A 22341-nucleotide genomic window follows, 5' to 3' on the forward strand; every position below is an offset into this window, starting at 1 on the left:
CAATGGATTTCATTACTGGTTTTCCTGTTACATTTGCATGAAATGACATGCTATGGATTATCATTGACAAATTTAGTAACGAAACGTATTTCATTGCATGTAAACAAACATTATGTGCTTCACAAAGCTGCACATATGTTTATCAAGTATTATTTTACACACCATGGATTTGCCAAAAGTTATTTCTAATTGTGATTCCAAATTCTGTAATCATTTTTAGATTGCTTTATTTTCTAATCTAGGATCTAGAATTGATTTCAGTTCTACTTTCCATATTGGGAGTAATAGCCGACCAATAGCACTAATCTAGATTTGTTGAGATCCTACACTATTTCTAGACCAAGAACTTGGAGCAAACACCTTCATTTGCCTAATTCACTTATAATAACACACCACACTCTGCTACTACTAGCAAAGCTTCCTTTGAAGTTGTGTATGATAAAAAAATTACCTGCTTCTTGAGTCTCTCATATTTTTCCATAGTAGATAACTTCACTAGACCATACCCGTATTCTTAGTAAAGTACATGATACTATGTCTCTTACACAACTTCAAAGCTTCATTTGAAGTTGTGTATGATAAAAAATTACTTGCTTCTTGAGTCTCTCATATTATTCCACAGTAGATAACTTCACTAGACCATACCTATATTCTTAGTAAAGTACATGACACTATCTCTAAATATCAAGCCTACTATACGACCCAAGTCAATAAGAAACGTAAGCTTGTGACTTTCCAAGAAGGAGATTACATATAACTTAGGATTGAAAAGAGACGATTAAAGAGTGTAGAGAAAAACTATGTAGTTAAACTAGCTTTGAGATTTTATGAACCGTTTAAGATCCTCAATAAGATTAATGAAAATACTTTCTATTTGAATCTTTCATCACATTGGCGCTCCTTTCACATTAGTCTATTGCGATCATTTTAAGATACTCTTCCAGTGCACTCAGTTTTACGACGAGTTTTCTTTTCTAGAAGTAGACTCTGAGATAGTAGACTCTAAATTCTCTTTAGATCATGAGCACACAATGCTAAGAAGAGGTGATATTTATCACAGATATTTGGAGAAGTATAAAGGCTACTCCATGGAATTAGATCAATTGCTCACTAATCATAACCTCATCGCCTATCCATCCTTGATTGCATCTTACACCCACACTTGCCCATGATCATTTCAAATTCTTTTGTGACAATTGAGAACAGATTGCATCTCAACCCTGAGATATTTTATGAGAAGTAATTCATGAAATTTATATTCTAATGTTTTTTATTGATTATGAATTCTCCAGGATGGGAGATCAAGACGCCTTTCTAAACCCGAGCTATCATAGCCTACTTTGAAAGTACGTGGGTGACTCTCGACATTCATGATAGTATTGGCTGCTTCGCCTTGATTACTTATATTAAATGTAGATATTTATATTTAAAATTTAATCAATTAATTTATTAAATGATTAATGCAATCAATGTATGTGCAGATCTTGAGTTCAATAATTGAGACGAGCTAGTAATAGTCATGAAGATCTTGAGACGCTTAACTAATTATTATTTCATCTTGTGGTTGCCCACCACTTATTCCATTTTGGGAGGCATGCATACTTATTGGCAACAAATACTTATTTCAACATATAAAAGTTCTTACGGACATTTGATTTTTTAACAAAGTTTGTAAATATTTATTTAGTCAAAAAAATACTTCAATTTTGAGTAGATGACATGCATGTAAAGTAGAGACATACACAAAGTAAAGTAAGCTATTTTACTTGAGGTAAACATGCATGTAAAGTAAAGCTATTTTGAGTCACACAAGCTATTTCAAGTAATATAAATTAAAATACATTGAGAGAGAGAATGTGGGCTCACTCTTGTGTGAGGGTAAATTGGATATTTTGACTTCCAACAAGAGTTAATTTATGTTATATTTATTGGTGATTACTAACGAAACTATTGGGTGTATTTCTTGAAGCACAAGTCACAAGCTTTCAAGTGTTTTTCAAGAGCTCAAAAGCAAAATTAAAAGATCACGTTGGCAAGCTAATCAAGGCTTAGAGGAGATGCAACGAAATCAAGAGTTTTCAATTATTTTTACAAAGAGCATGAAATTCACCATCAACACCTACACTCCACCATGAAATGGTATAGTGGAAAGAATGAAGCATACTTTACTTGAATGTGCAAAGAGCATGTTATAAGCAAGTAATCTTAGTAATGGTTTTTGGACTAAAGCATTCCAAAACATCGTTGTATTTATAACAAAAGCATTGGAAGATATGACTTCTCTCGAATCCTTCTTCTCAGGTATGTAACCATGTATTTCACATTTGAGTGTCTTTGGATGTGACGCATATGTGTATATACTAGATGAAAAGGAGGAGAAAGATTCATGCAAAATCTAAGTACGTATAACTGTTGGTTTGGCATACAGGTTGTTTCATCCTCATGAGACACATATTATGCATAATTGTTGGTTATGCATCAAAGGAAAAAGCATACATGTTTGATCCTCATGAGAGAGAGATTATCATTAGATGTGATGCCATTTTTTATAAACACAAGAATGCTGAATTATCACATAAAAAACATGACAACAACTGTTCATCTTAATTTGATGATAATGATGATGTGAATTATGAAGATTTTCAGTTTGTTGATAATGTGAATGGCTTAGCACATGATGAAGATGTGTTACCACTTCAAAATTTAGCATAAAATAGCCCAAGGGGATTAGGAAAATGACCCCAAAGTGGAGTCACCTCCAAAGGTGGTGAAGAAGCCTTCAAAGTGGTACTTGAACACATTCAGTTTACAAGAGCCCCCTACAAAGAAGAGGAAAAGCACTGTGGTCAAGCTTACACCATAAGAGGAGGGTACATGAGGCAGCAAAGGAAATGAAGATTTTTTGCAGTGTCTCAGATGGAGGTGATGATGAGTTGATAGTGAGCGGCCTTGTGGGCAATACCTCTCCCTCCAAAGTAGGAGATGAAGCCACTAGCTCACAGGTCCCCTCGGTTTCCCAGCAGGCGGCACCAATCCCCCCATTAACATCTCAAGCCCAGGAAACCCCAAGGCTTGATAAGGGCAAGGTAATCAAGGAAGACCCCTCTGCAGAGTTGATAGCCCACTGCTACGCAGCTAATTACATGGAGACTATTCAACTGGTTTCACTCAGGGGCAGTAGCCATTAAGGAGTATCTCGATAGGGCAAGCATGAAGAGTGAGAGGCTGGCAGAATCACCCTACTTATGAATCAAATAAAAGCATACCAAACAAATCATGGAGCATATAAGTTGAAACAGCTTTTTGATGCACAGAAGCAGTTGTTAGCCAGTGAACAACAACATGCTGACCTCCAGAGTCCACAACTCCTCTCAGTAAAGCCCGAGGAGAAAATCTAAGGCCAAAGATGTGGAGATTGAACAATTGAGCAACACAGGCTTGCCACTCAAAAGCTACAAGAGGAGCTGGATGTGGAAAAAGCCCACGTAGAGACACAAACAACATAGTTAAACGCAAAAGAGGGAGAGACCAAGTCTGTATAGGACCAGCTGGACAAGGCAACCAAGGAGCTAAAGGAGGTAGTAAAGGGGACCAATATCCTCAACCGAAAGGTCCTCCAAGACAAAGATTCCCAGATTGTCAAGCTCAAGGAAGAGATGGAAGCGGCTGAAAAAGGAAACATTGCAACTACTACTGGCACAGCCGCATAGTATCTCATGGGCAAAGTGGATATCTTACTCACTGCTGCAGGAGCTCGGCTTTGCAAGCTTGCCCATCCTTCACATAAGCCGTTAGCCTTCCTCTGTCTCTCCTACAAAAGTCTATAATCCTCAACCATTTGCAGTTTGATATCTTCGTCAACAGGCCTCTCTCCACCGTGGACTTAAGCAGAATCATCAACAAGCTGCCAGATTGAGCCATGTCCATGTTTGCCATGTGGGGATATAGCCTTGAAGATGCAAATAGATACTTACAGCCTCACAGTCCATCATCTGATTTTATTAAACTTGGAGTCATGGTGTCAAATCATAAGCAACTGAACCATTTTTTATGAGGAAGACTAATTGACACTCCAAAAGCAGAGGGAGGAGGGTCAAGGACCTCGCCCATGCCTGCATCTCTACCACCATCCCCCATAGGTGCCCCTCAACCCCACCAACTCCTAGCAACCTCTCCACCACCAGTGACCACCCTCAGAGAAGCTGGGATTAAGGCTTTCCCTCCTGAAGTAGCAGGAACTTCCAGCAGCCACCTCCACCTCCTCCCGCACAACGCCCACATAACCTAGCCAACTAACGCGATGTAGGGTTTTCACGGAAGCAGGGGAGGGCGCCAGAGAGATCCCCTGGATGCCTGTTGGTATGACGATGCCATAGGTAGTATTGACAAACACACCTTTCAGGATTGTCCCCTTGAGAAAAGCAAAACATCTAACAAGGTTAAGCTAAGGGTCAACTTGCTTTATTTCCCCATCATATGCCGTTGGGCATGGGAAGACTTCTTGAAAGCCAATGACAACAAGATGATCTACTACTTCCCATACTTCAAGCCTCAAATCGTGGTCAGGGTGATGAAGAATTTCATTGAGCATCATGATTGTATTCCAGACCACCAGATTCTTTCGCCTTGTTGTCGACTTGATCAATGCCTCATCATCGACTAGCCCTCAATAATTCTCACGACGGAATCTAGATTAGGGAGGGAGGCATGTTAACCACAATGGCTAACATTGCTTCTCATGCACAGCCAAACTATTTTGTAACTACCTTTTGTAACCGCGCAAAGCGCTTCACGTTAAATGATTTTGGGATAAGGCTAAGCTTATGCCATGTGTAATGCCGGCAACTTGGTTTTTGTACATACATATAGCCTAGACATTAGCTTACTAGCTTTTTAGGTCCTTTGGACATTCCATGAGCGGCAGGCAACCATTGTAATTATGAGGCATGTAGACAATGTGGGTAGCTTTGCTTCATTTTTGCAAGCGGATATGCATGTACGAATGTGTCTTCTCATGGAAGATACAAAAACTAGTTCAATTCTCTTAAACACATGTCCGAGGTTAGAACCTAATTTGCATACTCCTAAATATTCCTGAAAACAACATCCACCTGGACGACAATGCATCAAACAATCCAAGATCCTTTTCTCAGCCAATCTTGGGTTCATATCGCTTAGGAGATACTCAGGAGAGTGTTATGAAAGTAGACAGCCACCCATAGGCAGCATTCCATTTCTCGAGTCTCTGATAAATTAATGTGTAAGAAGACAGGGCACATAAAACTGTATTGTTAACTTTCATGTTTATGCTGCAAGTTTTATTTCTATTCAAGCATTGCAACTCCTATCAAAACGCAAGCAATGCACCTTCAGCAGTAAAATTTCCAGTAATATGGAGCCTTCAAGATGGATTACCTCGAGCAGTAAAAACTGCAAAGAAAAGGTGCTAGGCAATGTGAACAAATAAAGGCTTAAAGAGAAGCATATGTTCAACCTCGTATCTATCGGGAACCACCGTATTTATCTTCTTTAATATACAAAGACCCCCAAAAAAGAAAGAATAATGACAAACAAAAAGAGCCACGCAAAAGATCCACCAGAAACAGCCTCGCTTGTTTTTGAGAAGGCATGCAGGAGTGGTACAGAGAGAGAGAGAGAGAGAGAGAGAGAGACGAATTTATACTAACATCTACAAAAGACCTAAAGGTCTTTGAGACCACGTATTACAATAAAGCCATGAAGTAACAGGGGTAGAGAAGGGGAAAGGAGAGAGAGAGAGAGAGAGAGAGAGAGAGAGAGATCTATTAGCATTTACGAAGGAATGAGACAATGAATAGTACAATGATACCATGGGTATGCGATGCTATGAAAAAACTAAAACAAGGACATGAAAACTGAACCATGACTCTATAAGCCTCTTGTCATCGGAGAATCTGATGGATCTGTCTCTGTGTGGTGGAGATCCTCGGTGCTCTGGGTCAGTCAGGGGGGCCTGGCACGTAGGATGGAGTAGGCCTGCCCACTTAGGACTCCTCTAGGACGTGAATATGGCTGGTATGAGTTGATGTTGATGTAGCGGTGTCGGCATGGGTGGCTGATGTGGATGCTCGTGCCGTGAAGAAATCAGTGATGGATCTCTGCACAACATCTTTTATGGGCCCTTGTCTCTCAGCATGTCCTCTCAATACTCCATCTCTATGTCATCTGAGCTCTATCAGGTACATCCACACACACACACACACAGAGAGAGAGAGAGAGAGAGAGAGAGAGAGAGAGAGAGAGAGTCTTTTACGAGTGAAAACACCTGGCCATGCCCACAAATCTATATGCCTACGTTGTTTAAGGCTGGCCAAGACAATTCTACTTACAGGCATAGCCCAAAGAAATGTCCTGGAGTGTTGCATCAGGTACATGTGAGCACGGGCACGAATCTGCTAGCACACCTTAAACATTGAAAAAAGGCAGTAATCTGTCTTTCAAGCATGAAAACTTGATGTATTTAATCCCACTGCAGATTGACGTGGCATTCTGGGTCATACAAGAGTACAAGAAGGTGGGCACTCACATCAAGACAGCAATGATTTAACACCTTACTTAGTGGATTCCCAATCTTTCAGCTTCTTGCTGCCTTGAGGCCTCCCTATAGGCCTATTCATGCCAGCCATCTTGTTGTTATAAGTAGTTCGGAGTGGGTCATTACGTGCCCATCTGTATTAAAAAAAACACCTTATGTTACTCAAGCAGCGGGAGAGCAATTAACCAATTAAACTGTCTCAGCTAACACTTAAAAAACAAGCTGTATGGTCAACCAGTGGCAGCCATAAATTTTCATGGGCTTCTTTCACATGCATCAGTCTGGGTCTCTACCACTTGATGCATGCTTGAGTTGAGTGTTGGTAAGATAACCAGAGCCCCGGTTTTATGCACAAAGGAAATGTTAGATGCACTTGCCTATCAAGATGTGGAGCAGGAAGTAAAAGAAGCAGAGGAGCAGACAAAGGCACGAGAGTGTTTCTATTTTGTAGATATCAAAAAGTATATTTTTAGATATCAAAAAGTATATACCAATAAAAGTCCAGGTTATTTTGTACATCTTCAAAAAGTAGGCTAACTTTTGATCGTTTGTGATATAAACCTTAATTCATATTTTTCCATTCAAATTTCACACTTTCATGCACCACCTGATGTTGCATGTTTTGAGTGCCCCGTCTCAAAGTCATGGCCCCCTTTGCCGCTTTACAAGTTACATATCACACCATAGCTATGTTGGGATTAGTGTTAGGGTTTGCAGCAATAAACAGCACAAACACACATAGTGACGCAGTCGTGAGCAAGGAGGAGGCTCAATTCACTATGATAATTGAGTGTACCACAATGCTAGTACAAGAGATGAGTGAGAGGGACCTCAAGTACAAAAGTCACTTCACACACACACTCCCAAAAGTGAGATAAAGTGTGTTCTTGTGCACGGGGAAAAACACCTCCTAGTGAGGGAAAAGTGCCCCGGCTAGTCTCTAACTTGGTTGAACACAATGCTAATCAACACACTTAAATACACTAAGATTTGATGGACACTTGCTCAAATACAAGAAGTAAATTGCTGAATTGACAAGAGACACACAATGAGCCGGAGGGGCCGACCCTCCCTCAAATAAAGTATATTGATCTTGGGAGAATCAAGTACATAGTGTCATGGGCATTTCTGGCCAGATTTCCATACCAATGCATATGAATAAAGTATTGCAAACAAGTGGTTGTCGTTATAGACTTGCAATCCACACTACCCTCTCAAGTGCCCATGTTCCCTACCATCTGCTCTCTATTGTTCCACCAACACATGGTAGCAATAATCTGCAAGACACGTGAACACTACACAGGGTATGTGATCTTGTAATCCGGTTCCTCCCTCCTGCTACTTGCTTCCATATTTAAGCGTAAAAGCTTACCAATAGCAAGTAGAGTCAATGATAGCGGAAGTCTTCGCGATGGAAGTCCTTGGGAGTGTCGACATATTCGATTTGTCGCCTTTCTTCGCGACAAAAGTCTTCAAGAGGATAAGGGAACCTTGGGAAAGCTTCCCCTATGGTTCAGCTTGAGAAAGGAGGGCTGAAATTAGGGTTTTAGCAAAAAGACCAAAAATTACAGCAATAAAGAGAGCTGTTTTGATGAATTTCAGTCATTGGGAGTGTGTAGGAGAGTGATTAGAATCCCGAATCACTCTTGGAAGCTTGAAAATCACCTTAGCAAGCTTGGAAATGGAGTTGGGAAGGAGAATGTGCAGAAAATGCAGCCCAACAGTCCTCATGAAGGAGGCGCCAATCTCTAGAGAGAGGAGGAGGAGAGAGGTGGTGAGTTGTCCATTGTAGGTGGCAGGCAGGTGCTTTGTGGAGCAAGCTAGAGTGGACACATGGCTGGTTACTCCCTTTGACCAAGGGGATAAGGTCTGGGCGGTGGGCATTGGATTATGTCCACCTCGGGACATCAGTGTGTGTGAACACCGGGCTGGTCATAATTTATAAGTGAGTTTTGGTCGCCCAAAACTTAATGAAGTGTGTACACACTCACTTATAAATTAGTGCTAACTCCTAAGGCTAGGTTTATGAGCAATACTTACCACCTGTCACATGCCACATAACCATGTTAGCAGACAGTTTCACACGCACGGACGTCCCCTTACCCGGAACTACACATTGGTCAAGCAAGCATGAAAACAGCATGCAATTTCAATTGCAAGCAAGCACATAAAGATGCTATGCAATGCAGCATTGGTATGGACAATCCCCGTTCATGAGACTATACCAAAATAGACGTGCTCCAGGCAAGTACACGAGGTACCAGACCCAATGGAACACCAATCCACCAAGCATTTCCGGACATGTACACAGAGACACAAGTCCCAACGGAAAGCCAAGTCCACAGTATCACATGAGTGGCATCAATCCCCGGCATATACAACTGCCATGGACACCAGTCCAATGTACATATATGATAAGAAAGCACGGGTGGACCAATTGGGTGGCCAAATGGTAACATCCCCCCTAGCTTCTAAACAGTTGTCTGCAACTGAAAAGCATCCAAATATGTCTGAAGCACATGCGGGCAATCTTTGAAGAACTCTTCATCTACCCATTTAGCATCATCAATGGGAAGATAGTTCTTAAACTTCACAAGGTAACGCCTCACAACTTTGCCTGCAGCAAGCTTGCGTTCCTTGTGATACACAATCTGCTCTGGCTGCAAGATCTCCTCAAGCTCATCCACTTCTGGTGGATCCTCAATGACCGTTTCACTGGGCTCAGGCCTACATACTTGCGAAGGAGACTCACATGAAAAGCATTGTGTATGTGCTAATGACTAGGTAATGCCAATCTGAAAGCCACTTCATTGATCTTCTCGATCACTCCAAAAGGCCCATAGTACCTAGTTGCAAGCTTAGGATATACACCCTCTTTGCCAGGCCTCTTTGCAAGTCTTGCTTTGTCAAATTTCAGCAATACCCAATCATTCTCTTTAACATCCAATTGCCTTCTATGCTTGTCGGCAGCCCTTTTATGCTTGTCTTGTGACCTTGCAATGGCTGTCCTTTTGACAGGTGATACATGCACGTACATGTGCCTCTATGTCCTTCCGCATACTTGGCCAAAAGAAATACCGCTCAATCATGTGCGTAATAGGCATTATGCCTCCATGACCAACATATGGAGGAGCATGGCACTCATCCAAAACCTTTTGCCTCATGTCAGACATGACACATAGGCAATTATCTTTCATGAGATAACCCTCTTTGATCACATATGAGGCATGTGCATGACCAGCCATTAAATCAGCCCAAATAGTGGCAAAATCAGCATCCGTATGATACAAATCACGCATGGTAGACAAGTCCCCATGAGAGGCAACCGAGATAGCTACTACATACGGTTTTCATGACAATGCATCGGCCACTACATTCTTCTTTCCCGGGGTGTGCAAGATCTGAAAATGAAACATAGAGAGGAAATTGGCCATCCTCATATGCTTCTCTGACAACTTAGTTTGGGTAAGAAAATACCTCAAACTCTCGTGATCTGTCTTCACAATGAAATCAGTCCCAAGAAGGTAATGTTTCCATATAGTAAGTGCATGAATTACAGCCAAGAGCTCTTTCTCATAAATGCCAAGAGATAGCTCTGCATCATGCAATCTACGGCTCTCATAAGCCACGGCATGTCCCTCTTGATTATGGACAAGTCCTATGTAATTTCCAGATGCATCACATTCCACACAAAAAGGCTTTTGCAAATCCGGAATAATCGACACTGGACCATGAGTAGTTGCATCTTTCAATTTGAGGAATGCATCCCTCTCTACATTAGTCCATTTGAACACGGCCTTCTTCTTTGTCAAATCATGCAAAGGAGAAGCAATCCATGCAAAGTGCCGAATGAACTTGCGGTAGTAAGAGCATAATCCAAGAAAACTACAGATCTCATGCACCGAACTCAAATCTGGCCAATTCCGAATTGCATCAATCTTTGCAGGATCCATCTGCACTCCATCTTTGGACACAATATGCCCAAGATAATGTATCTCTGACAAGAAGAACTCACTCTTCTTTGCATTTATGAAGAGTTTATCCTTACGGAGTTCTTCAAAAACAATGGCCAAATGAGCTCTATGCTCTTCTTCGGTCTTCGAGAAGACTAGGATGTCATCAAAGAAAACACTTGTAAATTTCCTGTACCCACGGAATATGCGATCCATCATTCTATTGAATGTAGCCGGGGCATTTGTAAGACCAAAAGGCATAACAAAATACTTAGAAAGCCCAAATGCTATCTTGAAAGCAGTTTTGTGTACATCCTCAGGCACTACACGCACTTGATGATATCCACTCTTGAGATCAATTCGGCTAAAGCATGCCGATCCATCCAACTTGTCAAGGATGTCGTCTATGCGTGGAATCGGAAACCGATTCTTGATGGTAAGCTTATTCAAAGCTCTATAATCCACACACATACGAAAGGATCCATCCTTCTTTTGAACCAAGAGGACGGGTGAACAATATGGGGAAGAGCTTGGCTAAACCAAACCCTTCTGAAGAAGCTACTTACACGATAGGTTGGCCTATTAGGCGGTGAGCTACCCGGCACAAGATCAATGCGACGATCTTCCGATCGTACGGGTGGCAACTCATTTGGTAACTCATCAGCAAAACAATCATTGTGCTCTTGCAAAAATTTCAATTTGTACATAAGATACAAAGGGGAATGGTATCACCATCTTCACTAGCATCAATTACATGCTCTCGGCCTTTATGCATGAAGGTGATCCTGTTGGTCTTGTAAGCCTTGCACAGTGTAACTCGCGGCGGGTGCCCGGGGGGACTAGGGTCTGTGACACACTTGTTGATACCATCAATGCAGATTAAAACACTTAAACATGGCCATAGCCTTAACACATCCATCATCACTTTGCATAAAACATAAAAGCTGGACAAAATATCCACAAATGCTGAAAATGGATCTTGCACATGTGACACCACATAGAGGCCGGAATGGGCCGACCCTCCCCTTGCAGTATTTTATTACCCAAGGAGAATAATATCATGTACAAGCTTTGAGGGCCTTACTCTCCCCACGGGAGATGCCGGCTTATCCATATACAAATGCCATAACACAACCCAACACGAGGCAACCAAGCCGGAACATAGGGTGTAGAAATGCCGAGCCAACAACATAATCCATATACCTCCGTGTGGGTTTTGATTCTTCTCCAAAAACCATGGGTCTTCATGCAATAGAGCTGGTACAGCAAGTATAACTCTCCATTCAGCCGGTACAACAGGTACAATGGCTGGTACAACCGATACGGTGGCAGGTACGACAGGTACGGCAGGTACAAATGCTGGTACAGCATATACAGTGACTAGTAGAGCAGGTACAATGGCTGGTACAGCAAGTACAGAAGCTGGTACAGTCGGTACAATGGGTGATACAGCAAGTACATAAGCTGGTACAGTCGATACAATGGGTGGTACAGCAAGTACAAAAGCTAGTACAACCGGTACAATGGGTGGTACAACAAGTACAGAAGCTGGTACCACTGGTACAAGGACTGGTACAACAAGTACAATGGCTAGAAATCATAATAAATGATTAAATACCCTTGCCTTCAGTATTTCTTCGCGATGGAAGCCTCCAAAACAGTCCCCAATAGCCGGTATTCTTCATGGGCAGCTTCAAGAGAGAGAGAAAGAGAGTAACCATCATTAGGGCAGCCTGTAACGGTGGTAGAGGCTAGTGTGCAGCAAAAGAGCCTTCATTAATGAAGAGAGAGGGCTCCAATTTATAGATTTAGGCCTCCCATGAGCTAAAATGGCAAGAGAAGGCTACAATGACAAGTGGAGAGCCACACAATAGCTGAAGTGACAAGTGTGAGGCCACTTGTCTCACTTTGATCCACTTTCTAACAAGTGTCAGGCCACTTGTCTCACTTTGGTCCACTTTCTTGCCACATGTCCCAATCTAAAAGATGGGTCCTTCCATAAACTTTATCTCTAAAAATATTCCAACTAGTAGACATTCTGTCATAGGCACTTTGCCAACTCTTGGTATCTGCTCAATTCCAGATGTAATGACGCGAACAGAATTTCCATCAGAGTCGGGCCAAAAATAGCAACTCTCCTAAATTTTAGGAGTGTGGTCCTTTGTATTCTAGGATAATCCCCCATTCCCAAAGCTTGTACTTTCCAAATATTTAGACATCTTGGAGTCCGCCAGACTCCTTTCATACTGGGAAATGTGCAGGCTGGTGACATCCTCCAACTTCTTAAAAGTTGTCCGCAACTTTAAGCTTCAAGCCATATATTCAAGATATAATCATGTCCCATCGAGTGGGCGAGACGAGACAGTCTCAAAAATCCAATATATCTAAAGAATCCATGTCCCAAAGAAATCGGTGAGACTAAATAAGTCTCCATAATACCAATATCAAAATCATGTCCCAAAATAAATGGGCGAGAATTCCATGGAAGATATGCTAGACACAGGCACGAGAGCTGATTGTGTCTCAATCACCAATATCAATGAGATAATCATATGCCAATGAAAATCACCAACCAGGTGCTAAGACACTTAAATAAGTGCCATGCACAAGAAACTAGTGCCTCACACAGAAACATGTGCTATGCACACAAACTGGTGTCATTCAAGAGCACAAACCATGGTGACAGAAAAGCTGATTCTCCATAGTTCTGACAATCCTTTCTCCCAATCCCAACAGTTCCCATGTTCTCCCATACAATCCCAACTCTGATCAACAAGCATGGTGTGGAAACAATGAAACACTCACTTCACAATCGCAACACGAATCCACGTGTATGGTGGAGTGTTCATTGAATTGCCCTCTTACAATCCCAACATGAATCCACATGCATGGTGAGATGAACAATGAACCTCTTGGCCTCTGTATGGGGAGATAGTGATTCTAATATGGCATAAAGATAAATAAATCCATGTCCCAAATAAATGGGCGAGACAAAACAGTCCCATAAGTCCAGATATCATAATCATGTCCCAAGTAAATGGGCGAGACAAATCAGTCCCATAAGTCCAGATATCATAATCCAAGTGTCCCAAGTAAATGGGCGAGACAAAATAAGTCTCCTGCCAACAAGGCATCAGTCCACATGACCCTTGGCATAGATATAAGTTCCATGCCAACCATGCGTCATGTCCACTTTACCACTTGCACTCCGTGTTGGTACTCTGACCACACACCTTGGATGAGAGGTGGGCTCAAGTAACAAGATAAAACAATCACTCACAGGCATAGATAACCTGGTGTTCCATAAGCATTTTTGCTACACATAGTTTATAGACATTTCGGCCACCAACTCACACTACCCTCTCAAGTGCCCATGTTCCCTTCCATCTGCTCTCTATTGTTCCACCCAGATATGGTAGAAACAATCTTCAAGAGAGCACGTAGGACAAGAGAACACTACACACGGCATATTGTGCTCGACACTACCCTCTAAAGTGCCCATGTTCCCTTCCATCTGCTCTCTATTGTTCCACCCACACATGGTAGAAACAATCTTCAAGAGAGCATGTAGGATAAGAGAACACTACACATGGTATGTGAACCATGAGTTTCATAAGTCCAATGCATCCCAAATAAAGGGAGCCAAAAAGAATAATCCATCCCAGTAAAAGGGAGTCATAAACGTAATCCATAATCCTGAGGATCGATCCAAATCCCTAGAAAAGAAGTCCAGGAATCCATAGACCTGTATACCATACCTCTTACCACATACTCCGTGCTAACCACACACCTTGGAGTAGAGGTGGACTTTATTCATAAAAGCATCATATCCATGAGATATCCAAAGATTCTTCTCTATAAACTCGGACAGATTCGTCCATATAAATTGCTTGTGAAGCCCAATATCTATATAAATCTCGTCCAAGAAAGAAATCTCCATAGATATAATCCATCCCAATAAAGGAAGCCATAAACAATGTTTCCCTGAAACCATCTCAAGGCAAACAACACCACCTTTCTCCTTGCATAGCTATACAAGGTTTAGTGAACATCAAAAACACTTCATAGTAAATAGCAAAAGCACCAACTTTGCAAACTCAAAGTATACTTAGCTTTTCTTTGCCAGGTTGGTCATGAAGCCAAAAGAAATATCTCGTCACCATATCCTTAAGATATCCTGAGATATATCTCCATATAGCTTGCCTGTAAGCTTGATAATATAATCCACAATATCCATATGGAAAGAGTGCTAAACGTGTGCACATAAAGCCAACTCCATACTTCCAAGATAAATTTTGTGAATTCATAAATCCTTAGATCAACAAGCTGTCTGCTGCTCATGCTCTTGCTTCATAAGCTATGAAGCGGCTGGCCATGCTTAACAGCAATGATGGTAAGTGTGGTCCCCACTTGAGATCTTTTCTCTTCCTTATTGATAGAAGGAAGCCTCCGCTTCCAAGAAAGCCTATGCTCTGATACCAATGTAACTCGTGGCGGGTGCCCGGGGGACTAGGGCCTTTGACACACTTGTTGATACCATCAATACATATTAAAACACTTAAACATGGCCATAGCCTTAACACATCCATCATCACTTTGCATAAAACATAAAAGCTGGACAAAACATCCACAGATGCTGAAAATGGATCTTGCACATGTGACACCACATAGAGGCCGGAATGGGCCGACCCCCCCCCTTGGAGTATTTTATTACCCAAGGAGAATAATATCATGTACAAGCTTTGAGAGCCTTACTCTCCCCACGGGAGATGCCGGATTATCCATATACAAATGCCATAACACAGCCCAACACGAGGCAACCAAGCCGGGACATAGGCTGTAGAAATGCCGAGCCAACAACATAATCCATATACCTCCGTGTGGGTACTGATTCTTCCCCAAAAACCACGGGTCTTCATGCAATAGAGCTGGTACAGCAAGTACAACTCTCCATTCAGCCGGTACAACAGGTACAATGGCTGGTACAGCCGGTACAGTGGCTGGTACAGCATGTACGATGGTTGGTACAGCAGGTACGATGGTTGGTACAACATGTATAGTGACTAGTACAATAAGTACAAGGACTGGTAAAGCAAGTATAGAAGCTGGTACAGTCGGAACAATGGGTGGTACAGCTGTTGAAATTAGAGCAATGTGATGAGCTATGGTGGATCAAACACTAGAATCAACATCATTAACAAAGTGATTAGCATTTAGTGAGTAATTAGTGACGTAATTAGTGAGTAATTAGCAAATAGCTTAATGTAGGCATGGATAATCAAAAACCAGCAAATTCTCATTAGGCTAATGCCTCAATTTATAGAGTTTACATCCAAGCATCTAATCCCACTGATTTCTCCTTGATTCACTCCACCTCTCCCAGAATATCTCCACCTCTTTTGCTTGATTCTCTCCACCTCTTCACTTTTCCCAGAATATCTCCCATAATATCTCCACACTTCCTAAATCTTCTCATGCTACCCTTTATTCTCTCCCAGTAGATTCTTCTCACCTTTTCACAGGTTCTTTCACATTTACACATTCTCTTTTACAGCCTCTAACCAAGGACTTGTTCTCGCACACACCCTATTCACTTGTATATTTCAACACCTCCCCTCAAGTGAATACTCCTAGAACACCTAGACCCTATACCAAGTTTCCCTCTTACTTGATAGTCTGCGACTAGTGTCTAGCACAACTCCCCTCAAGTTATCTTAGCACACGTGGACCCTATACCAAGTTTCTCTCTTACTTGATAGCCTGCGACCAATGCCTCAAGTCCCTAAACACTTAGTCCTTGACAATCTCTCTCTCTATGTGTCAAAGGCTTACTATAGTTGCCCGCGACCTTGACTAAAGTGCTCACACATACATCTACCACGTGGCCTACATCATCGGTGGCTCAGAGGTGGTTTTACTTTGTTGGGACAGGTTACATTGGGTTGTGGGGTCTCTCTCTCTCTCTCTCTCTCTCTCAGAGATTTTCACATGGCTCCTCACTCTTTGGAGCCTCACATCTTCTCTTGTCTTCAGTCTTCTTGTCGTGGCAGCTTCTCTTCCTTTAGATCTTCTTCTTTCATGGCTGTGGCCATGAGCTTGTTCGTCAGGTCTTCTTGCTCCATGTGAGCAACATGTTTAAACATTTGTTGACAGTTCTTTTGGGCTTTTTCTGTTTATCTTGTGTCATTATGTAATGCAAACCCAAATCTATGCGGGAGGTCTTACCTCTTGCCTTATTCTGGACAAGGGCAGTGTCTGATCCCATATTTACACTGATGTAATGTGCCCAATACATAATGCGTATAGCATTCATTCTTATGCACATTTCCAAATGCAACTTTGGCTGTGAATAATCTTGAATTTGAGTGAGATTTACAGGCATTAACGAAGGGTTAAATGCAAAATGATGATTATCACAATTTTATCAGCACAATTTTACCAAAAATTATATTAAATCAAGGGTAACCAATTTGTACGGAATGGTTGGAGTATCAAACCAACTCCGAATTGCAATCTGAAGTTATAGGGATCTGTATCAGATACCTAATGGTTAATTTGAACCCTCAATTACACCAAAATACAGTGATTAGTACTGATTAATCATCACTGATTAGCAAATTAATCCACTGTTTTGTGTGCAGAAAACAGAGTATGCGGGGAGTCCAGATCTGGTGCCTTAGACTTCAAATGAGCTCAAATGCTTTCAAGGCCATCAATAGCAATGAGTCTAGTAGAGGATTAAGCCAATAAACATAAGATTTGACCAAATATTGAAAGCTTAATCTCTGTTTTACCAAAGTCACCTGCAGATTTGATGAAGAGCTTGGATCTCACTGTAGACTTGATTAATTTGAATTCTGTCTTCACCAGCTTGTAGAGCACGCTTGAAAACCCCCGGGACTAAGAGGAATTAGAGCAATTTGATTGGATGAAGCAGCAATGTCAAAATCTCCTAAAAAAAAAAGCGCTTGATAAATCGTCGATTTCTGCAGCAGCCGGCGGCGGTTTGCGCTTCTGTCTTGACTGGCTGGAGCTCCTATGAGTTGGCTAGCTAGAGTTAAAAGGGTTTGGCCTAATGATGAGTGTGCAAGGAACTAGAGCTCCTCCACCAGCTTGGGGTACAGAGGCTAGTTGAAAACTAACTAAAATTTTGATTAATTTCTAATTATCTACTAATCCTAATTAATTAGATAATGGGCTCATAAACCTGATGGATTCTAGGCATGGCTCTGATACCATGTTGAAATTAGAGCAATGTGATGAGCTACGGTGGATCAAACACTAGAATCAACATCATTAACAAAGTGATTAGATGTAATTAGTGAGTAATTAGCAAATAGCTTAATGTAGGCATGGATAATCAAAAACCAGCAAATTCTCATTAGGCCAATGCCTCAATTTATAGAGTTTACATCCAAGCATCTAATCCCACTGATTTCTCCTTGATTCACTCCCCCTCTTCCAGAATATCTCCACCTCTTTTGCTTGATTCTCTCCACCTCTTCACTTTTCCCATAATATCTCCACACTTCCTAAATCTTCTCATGCTACCCTTTATTCTCTCCCAGTAGATTCTTCTCACCTTTTCACAAGTTCTTTCACATTTACACATTCTCTTTTACAGCCTCTAACCAAGGGCTTGTTCCCGCACACACCCTATTCACTTGTATATTTCAACAACAGCAAGTATAGAAGCTAGTACAACCGGTACAATGGGTGGTACAACAAGTACAAAAGCTGGTACAGTCCGTACAAGGGCTGGTACAATAAGTACAATGGCTAGAAATCATAATAAATGATTAAATACCCTTGCCTTCCGTATTTCTTCGCGATGGAAGCCTCCAAAACAGTCCCCAATAGCCGGTATTCTTCGTGGGCAACATTCAAGAGAGAGAGAAAGAGAGTAGCCATCATTAGGGCAGCCTGTAACGGTGGTAGAGGCTAGTGTGCAGCAAGAGAGCCTTCATTAATGAAGAGAGAGGGCTCCAATTTATAGATTTGGGCCTCCCATGAGCTAAAATGGCAAGAGAAGGCTACAATGACAAGTGGAGAGCCACACAATAGCTGAAGTGACAAGTGTGAGGCCACTTGTCTCACTTTGATCCACTTTCTTGCCACATGTCCCAATCTAAAAGATGGGTCCTTCCATAAACTTTATCTCTAAAAATATCCCAACTAGAAGACATTCTATCATAGACACTCTGCCAACTCTTGGTATCTGCTCAATTCCAGATGTAATGACGCGAACAGAATTTCCATCGGAGTCAAGCCAAAAATAGCAACTCTCCTAAATTTTAGGAGTGTGGTCCTTTGTATTCTAGGATAATCCCCCATTCCCAAAGCTTGTACTTTCCAAATATTTAGACATCCTGGAGTCCACCAGACTCCTTTCATACTGGAAAATGTCCAGGCTGGTGACACACGGATCAATATGTGTATGCCAAGGCTTTCCAAGCAATACATCACAGCCATTCAAAGGCGCCACAAGAAAATCCTCATGATCCACATAGCCTTGAATGTGTATGCGCAATTTGCCAAAAATAGGCATGACTTGCACTTCTCTACCAACAAAGGCAACCCTTGCTTCAATTTGAGGACCCATGTCCTCCACTTCAATACCCAAAGCAGCTGCCATCTGTGTGGATATGAAATTTTCAGATACACAATCATCAAACATGAACAAAGCGGGCTGATCCTTGAGATGTCCCCAAGCTTTACATACAACCTTGTCTTTGCTTTCATGTGAAGTGTTGCCCTGCACATCTGGAACCATATGCACATTAGGCTTTGATGCATTTGCATTATCACGCTTCTTCTTCTTTGGGCATGCCTTTGCAATATGCTCGGTGCTACCACAAGTAAAGCATTTCACCTCACTCATATATTGCTTTTTCTGCTCCGGAGTGAGACCATAATCTCTCAGTTTGAAGGGACGCTTCTTGGTAGTGTATTTTCAACCTTTGGACCATTTTTATCTTGGTTTTGGTCCTTTTTAGGTGGCTGTCCATCATTTTGCAGGTTTTGGACAGCCCTCTCTTTGCCTTGAAATGAGGGTTTAGCCTTATTGGATCGACTCAATTTGAGTTCCAATTCCTCGGTGGCGATGGCGGCTGCGATTAGTTGGTGTAAGGTATGACCAGGATACATTTGTAGTCCCGCTTTGTACACGGGTTGCAACCCTGATTGAAACCTTCTCTTCCTTTCCGCCTCGGTGACATGCATAAATCGAGACACCTCCAAAAGCACTTTCCAAAAACTTTTGTACATATGCATTTACCGATTCCCCCTCATTTTGCTTCACCCAATACCACTTCATTGTTATCTCATTCAATGCATTGGGAGGCAAGAATTGGGCATAGAATCTCTCCTTGAACTCTTCCCATGATCTAACAGGATTTGGTGAGAGCTTCTCCGTGAGCCACCAATGGACAGCAGTGCTTTTCATAAACATGCTTACATGCCAGATCATGGATTTCTGAGTGAAATCCTCATCACTGAAAGCAATATCAAACTAGGCAAGAACAGCAAGTGCCTTTGATGCATCATATTCCCCATGATATGTGTCAAACTTCATAGATTTGTCTCTGGCTTTGAAGTCACGAGACTTTGATGCATGTGCTGTAAATTGGTTGAACACAATGCTAATCAATACACTTAAATACACTAAGATTTAATGGTCACTTGCTCAAATACAAGAAGTAAAATTGCTGAATTGACAAGAGACACAATGAGCCGGAACGGCCGACCCCTCCCTTAAATAAAGTATATTGATCTTAGGAGAATCAAGTACATAGTGTCATGGGCATTTCTGACCACATTTCCATACCAATGCATATGAATACAGTATTGCAAATAAGTGGTTGTCGTTGTAGACTTGCAATCCACACTACCCTCTCAAGTGCCCATGTTTTCTACCATCTGCTCTCTATTGTTCCACCAACACATGGTAGCAACAATCTGCAAGAGAGCACGTAGGACAAGAGAACACTTCACAGGGTATGTGATCTTGTAATCCGGTTCCTCCCTCCTACTACTTGCTTCCATATTTAAGCATTAAAGCTTACCAATTGCAAGTAGAGTCGACGACAGCGGAAATCTTCGCGATGGAAGTCCTGCCAGAATGCGCAGCGGAAGACTAACGCACGTAGGAGACGCATCACCATCGAGCTCCACGAACACCCCCAACGGGCACTGCAGCATCCCTCCACCGGGCTCCCATCTCCCGGTGAGCTACCTCCCAAAACACCGGCCGGAGGAGATGACTATGACAAGGTGCCACTCTAGCCTATATATGGCTCTCTTCAACTTCCCATGCTGCCACTTATGGGATAATCCAAGCACCTTCTAGCCATAGATCACACGCTCGAAATTGCCAACCTTCCAACACCCTCCCTCAATTCGAGCTCCACAAGCCACCAAGGCACGAGGGGGTCGCCCAGGACCACACATGCCCGGGCTCTGATACCATGTCAGAATGCGCAGTGGAAGACTAACGCACGTAGGAGACGCATCACCATTGAGCTCCACGAACACCCCCAATGGGCACTATAGCATCCCTCCACCGGGCTCCCATCTCCCGGTGAGCTACCTCCCAAAACACCGGCCGGAGGAGATGACTATGACAAGGTGCCACTCTAGCCTATATATGGCTCTTCAACTTCCCATGCTTCCACTTATGGAATAATCTAAGACACCTTCTAGCCATGGATCACACGCTCGAAATCACCAACCTTCCAACAAGTCCTTGGAGTGACGAGATCTTCGATTTGTCGCAATTCTTCGCGACAAAAGTCTTCAAGAGGATGAAGGGAACCTTGGGAAAGCTTCCCCGATGGTTCAGCTTGAGAAAGGAGGGCTGAAATTAGGGTTTTCAGTAAAAAGACCAGAAATTACAGCAATAAAGAGAGCTGTTTTGCTGAATTTCAGACATTGGGAGTATGTAGGAGAGTGATTAGCATCCGGAATCACTCTTGGAAGCTTGAAAATCACCTTAGCAAGCTTGGAAATGGAGTTGGGAAGGAGAATGTGCAAAAAATGCAACCCAATAGCCCTCATGAAGGAGGCGCCAATCTCTAGAGAGAGGAGGAGGAGAGTGGTGGTGAGATGTCCAGTGTAGGTGGCAGGTAGGTGCTTTGTGGAGCAAGCTAGAGTGGACACATGGCTGGTTACTCCCTTTGTACAAAGGGGATAAGGTCTGGGCGGTGGACGTTGGGTTATGTCCACCTCGGGACATCAGTGTGTGTGAACACCAGGCTGGTCATAATTTATAAGTGAGTTTTGGTCGCCCAAAACTTAATGAAGTGTGTACACACTCACTTATAAATTAGTGCTAACTCCTAAGGCTTGTCACATGCCAGATAACCATGTTAGCAGACAGTCACACGCACAGTTCGCGGGCGGGCGTCCCCTTACCCGGAACTACACATTGGTCAAGCAAGCATGAAAACAACATGCAATTTCAATTGCAAGCAAGCACATAAAGATGCTATGCAATGCAGCATTGGTATGGACAATCCCCGTTCATGAGACTATACCAAAATAGACGTGCTCCAGGCAAGTATACGAGGTACCAGACCCAATGGAACACCAATCCACCAAGCATTTCCGAGCATGTACATGGAGGCACAAGTCCCAACGGAAAGCCAAGTCCACAGTATCACATGAGTGGCATCAATCCCCGGCATATACAATTGCCATGGACACCAGTCCAATGTACATACATGATAGGAAAGCACGGGTGGACCAATTGGGTGGCCAAATGGTAACATGTGCCTGCATCTCAACATGCTTTCCCCCATGTTTGTCCATTGGGAC

General features: G+C 42.4%; 1 protein-coding gene across 2 annotated transcripts in view; it reads right to left on the reverse strand.

Moving 5' to 3' along the window:
- Positions 1-6286: 6286 nt before the first annotated feature.
- Positions 6287-22341, reverse strand: part of LOC147616922 (uncharacterized) — a 31181-nt gene continuing 15126 nt past the window's right edge. The window contains exons 2-3 of one of the 2 annotated variants that reach the window (XM_086776562.1): positions 6587-6708; positions 6287-6462 (exon numbers count right to left, since the gene is read on the reverse strand). In XM_086776562.1, the coding sequence (XP_086632688.1) occupies positions 6591-6708 (118 nt within the window). In that variant the 3' untranslated portion in view covers positions 6287-6462; positions 6587-6590. Of the gene's footprint in view, positions 6709-22341 lie in introns of both variants that reach the window. The other variant, XM_086776561.1, reaches the window with a different exon arrangement.

Source organism: Cibotium barometz, chromosome 37 (genome assembly GCF_041138505.1).
Source record: "Cibotium barometz isolate CiBa-2024 chromosome 37, ASM4113850v1, whole genome shotgun sequence".
NCBI lineage: Eukaryota > Viridiplantae > Streptophyta > Polypodiopsida > Cyatheales > Cibotiaceae > Cibotium > Cibotium barometz.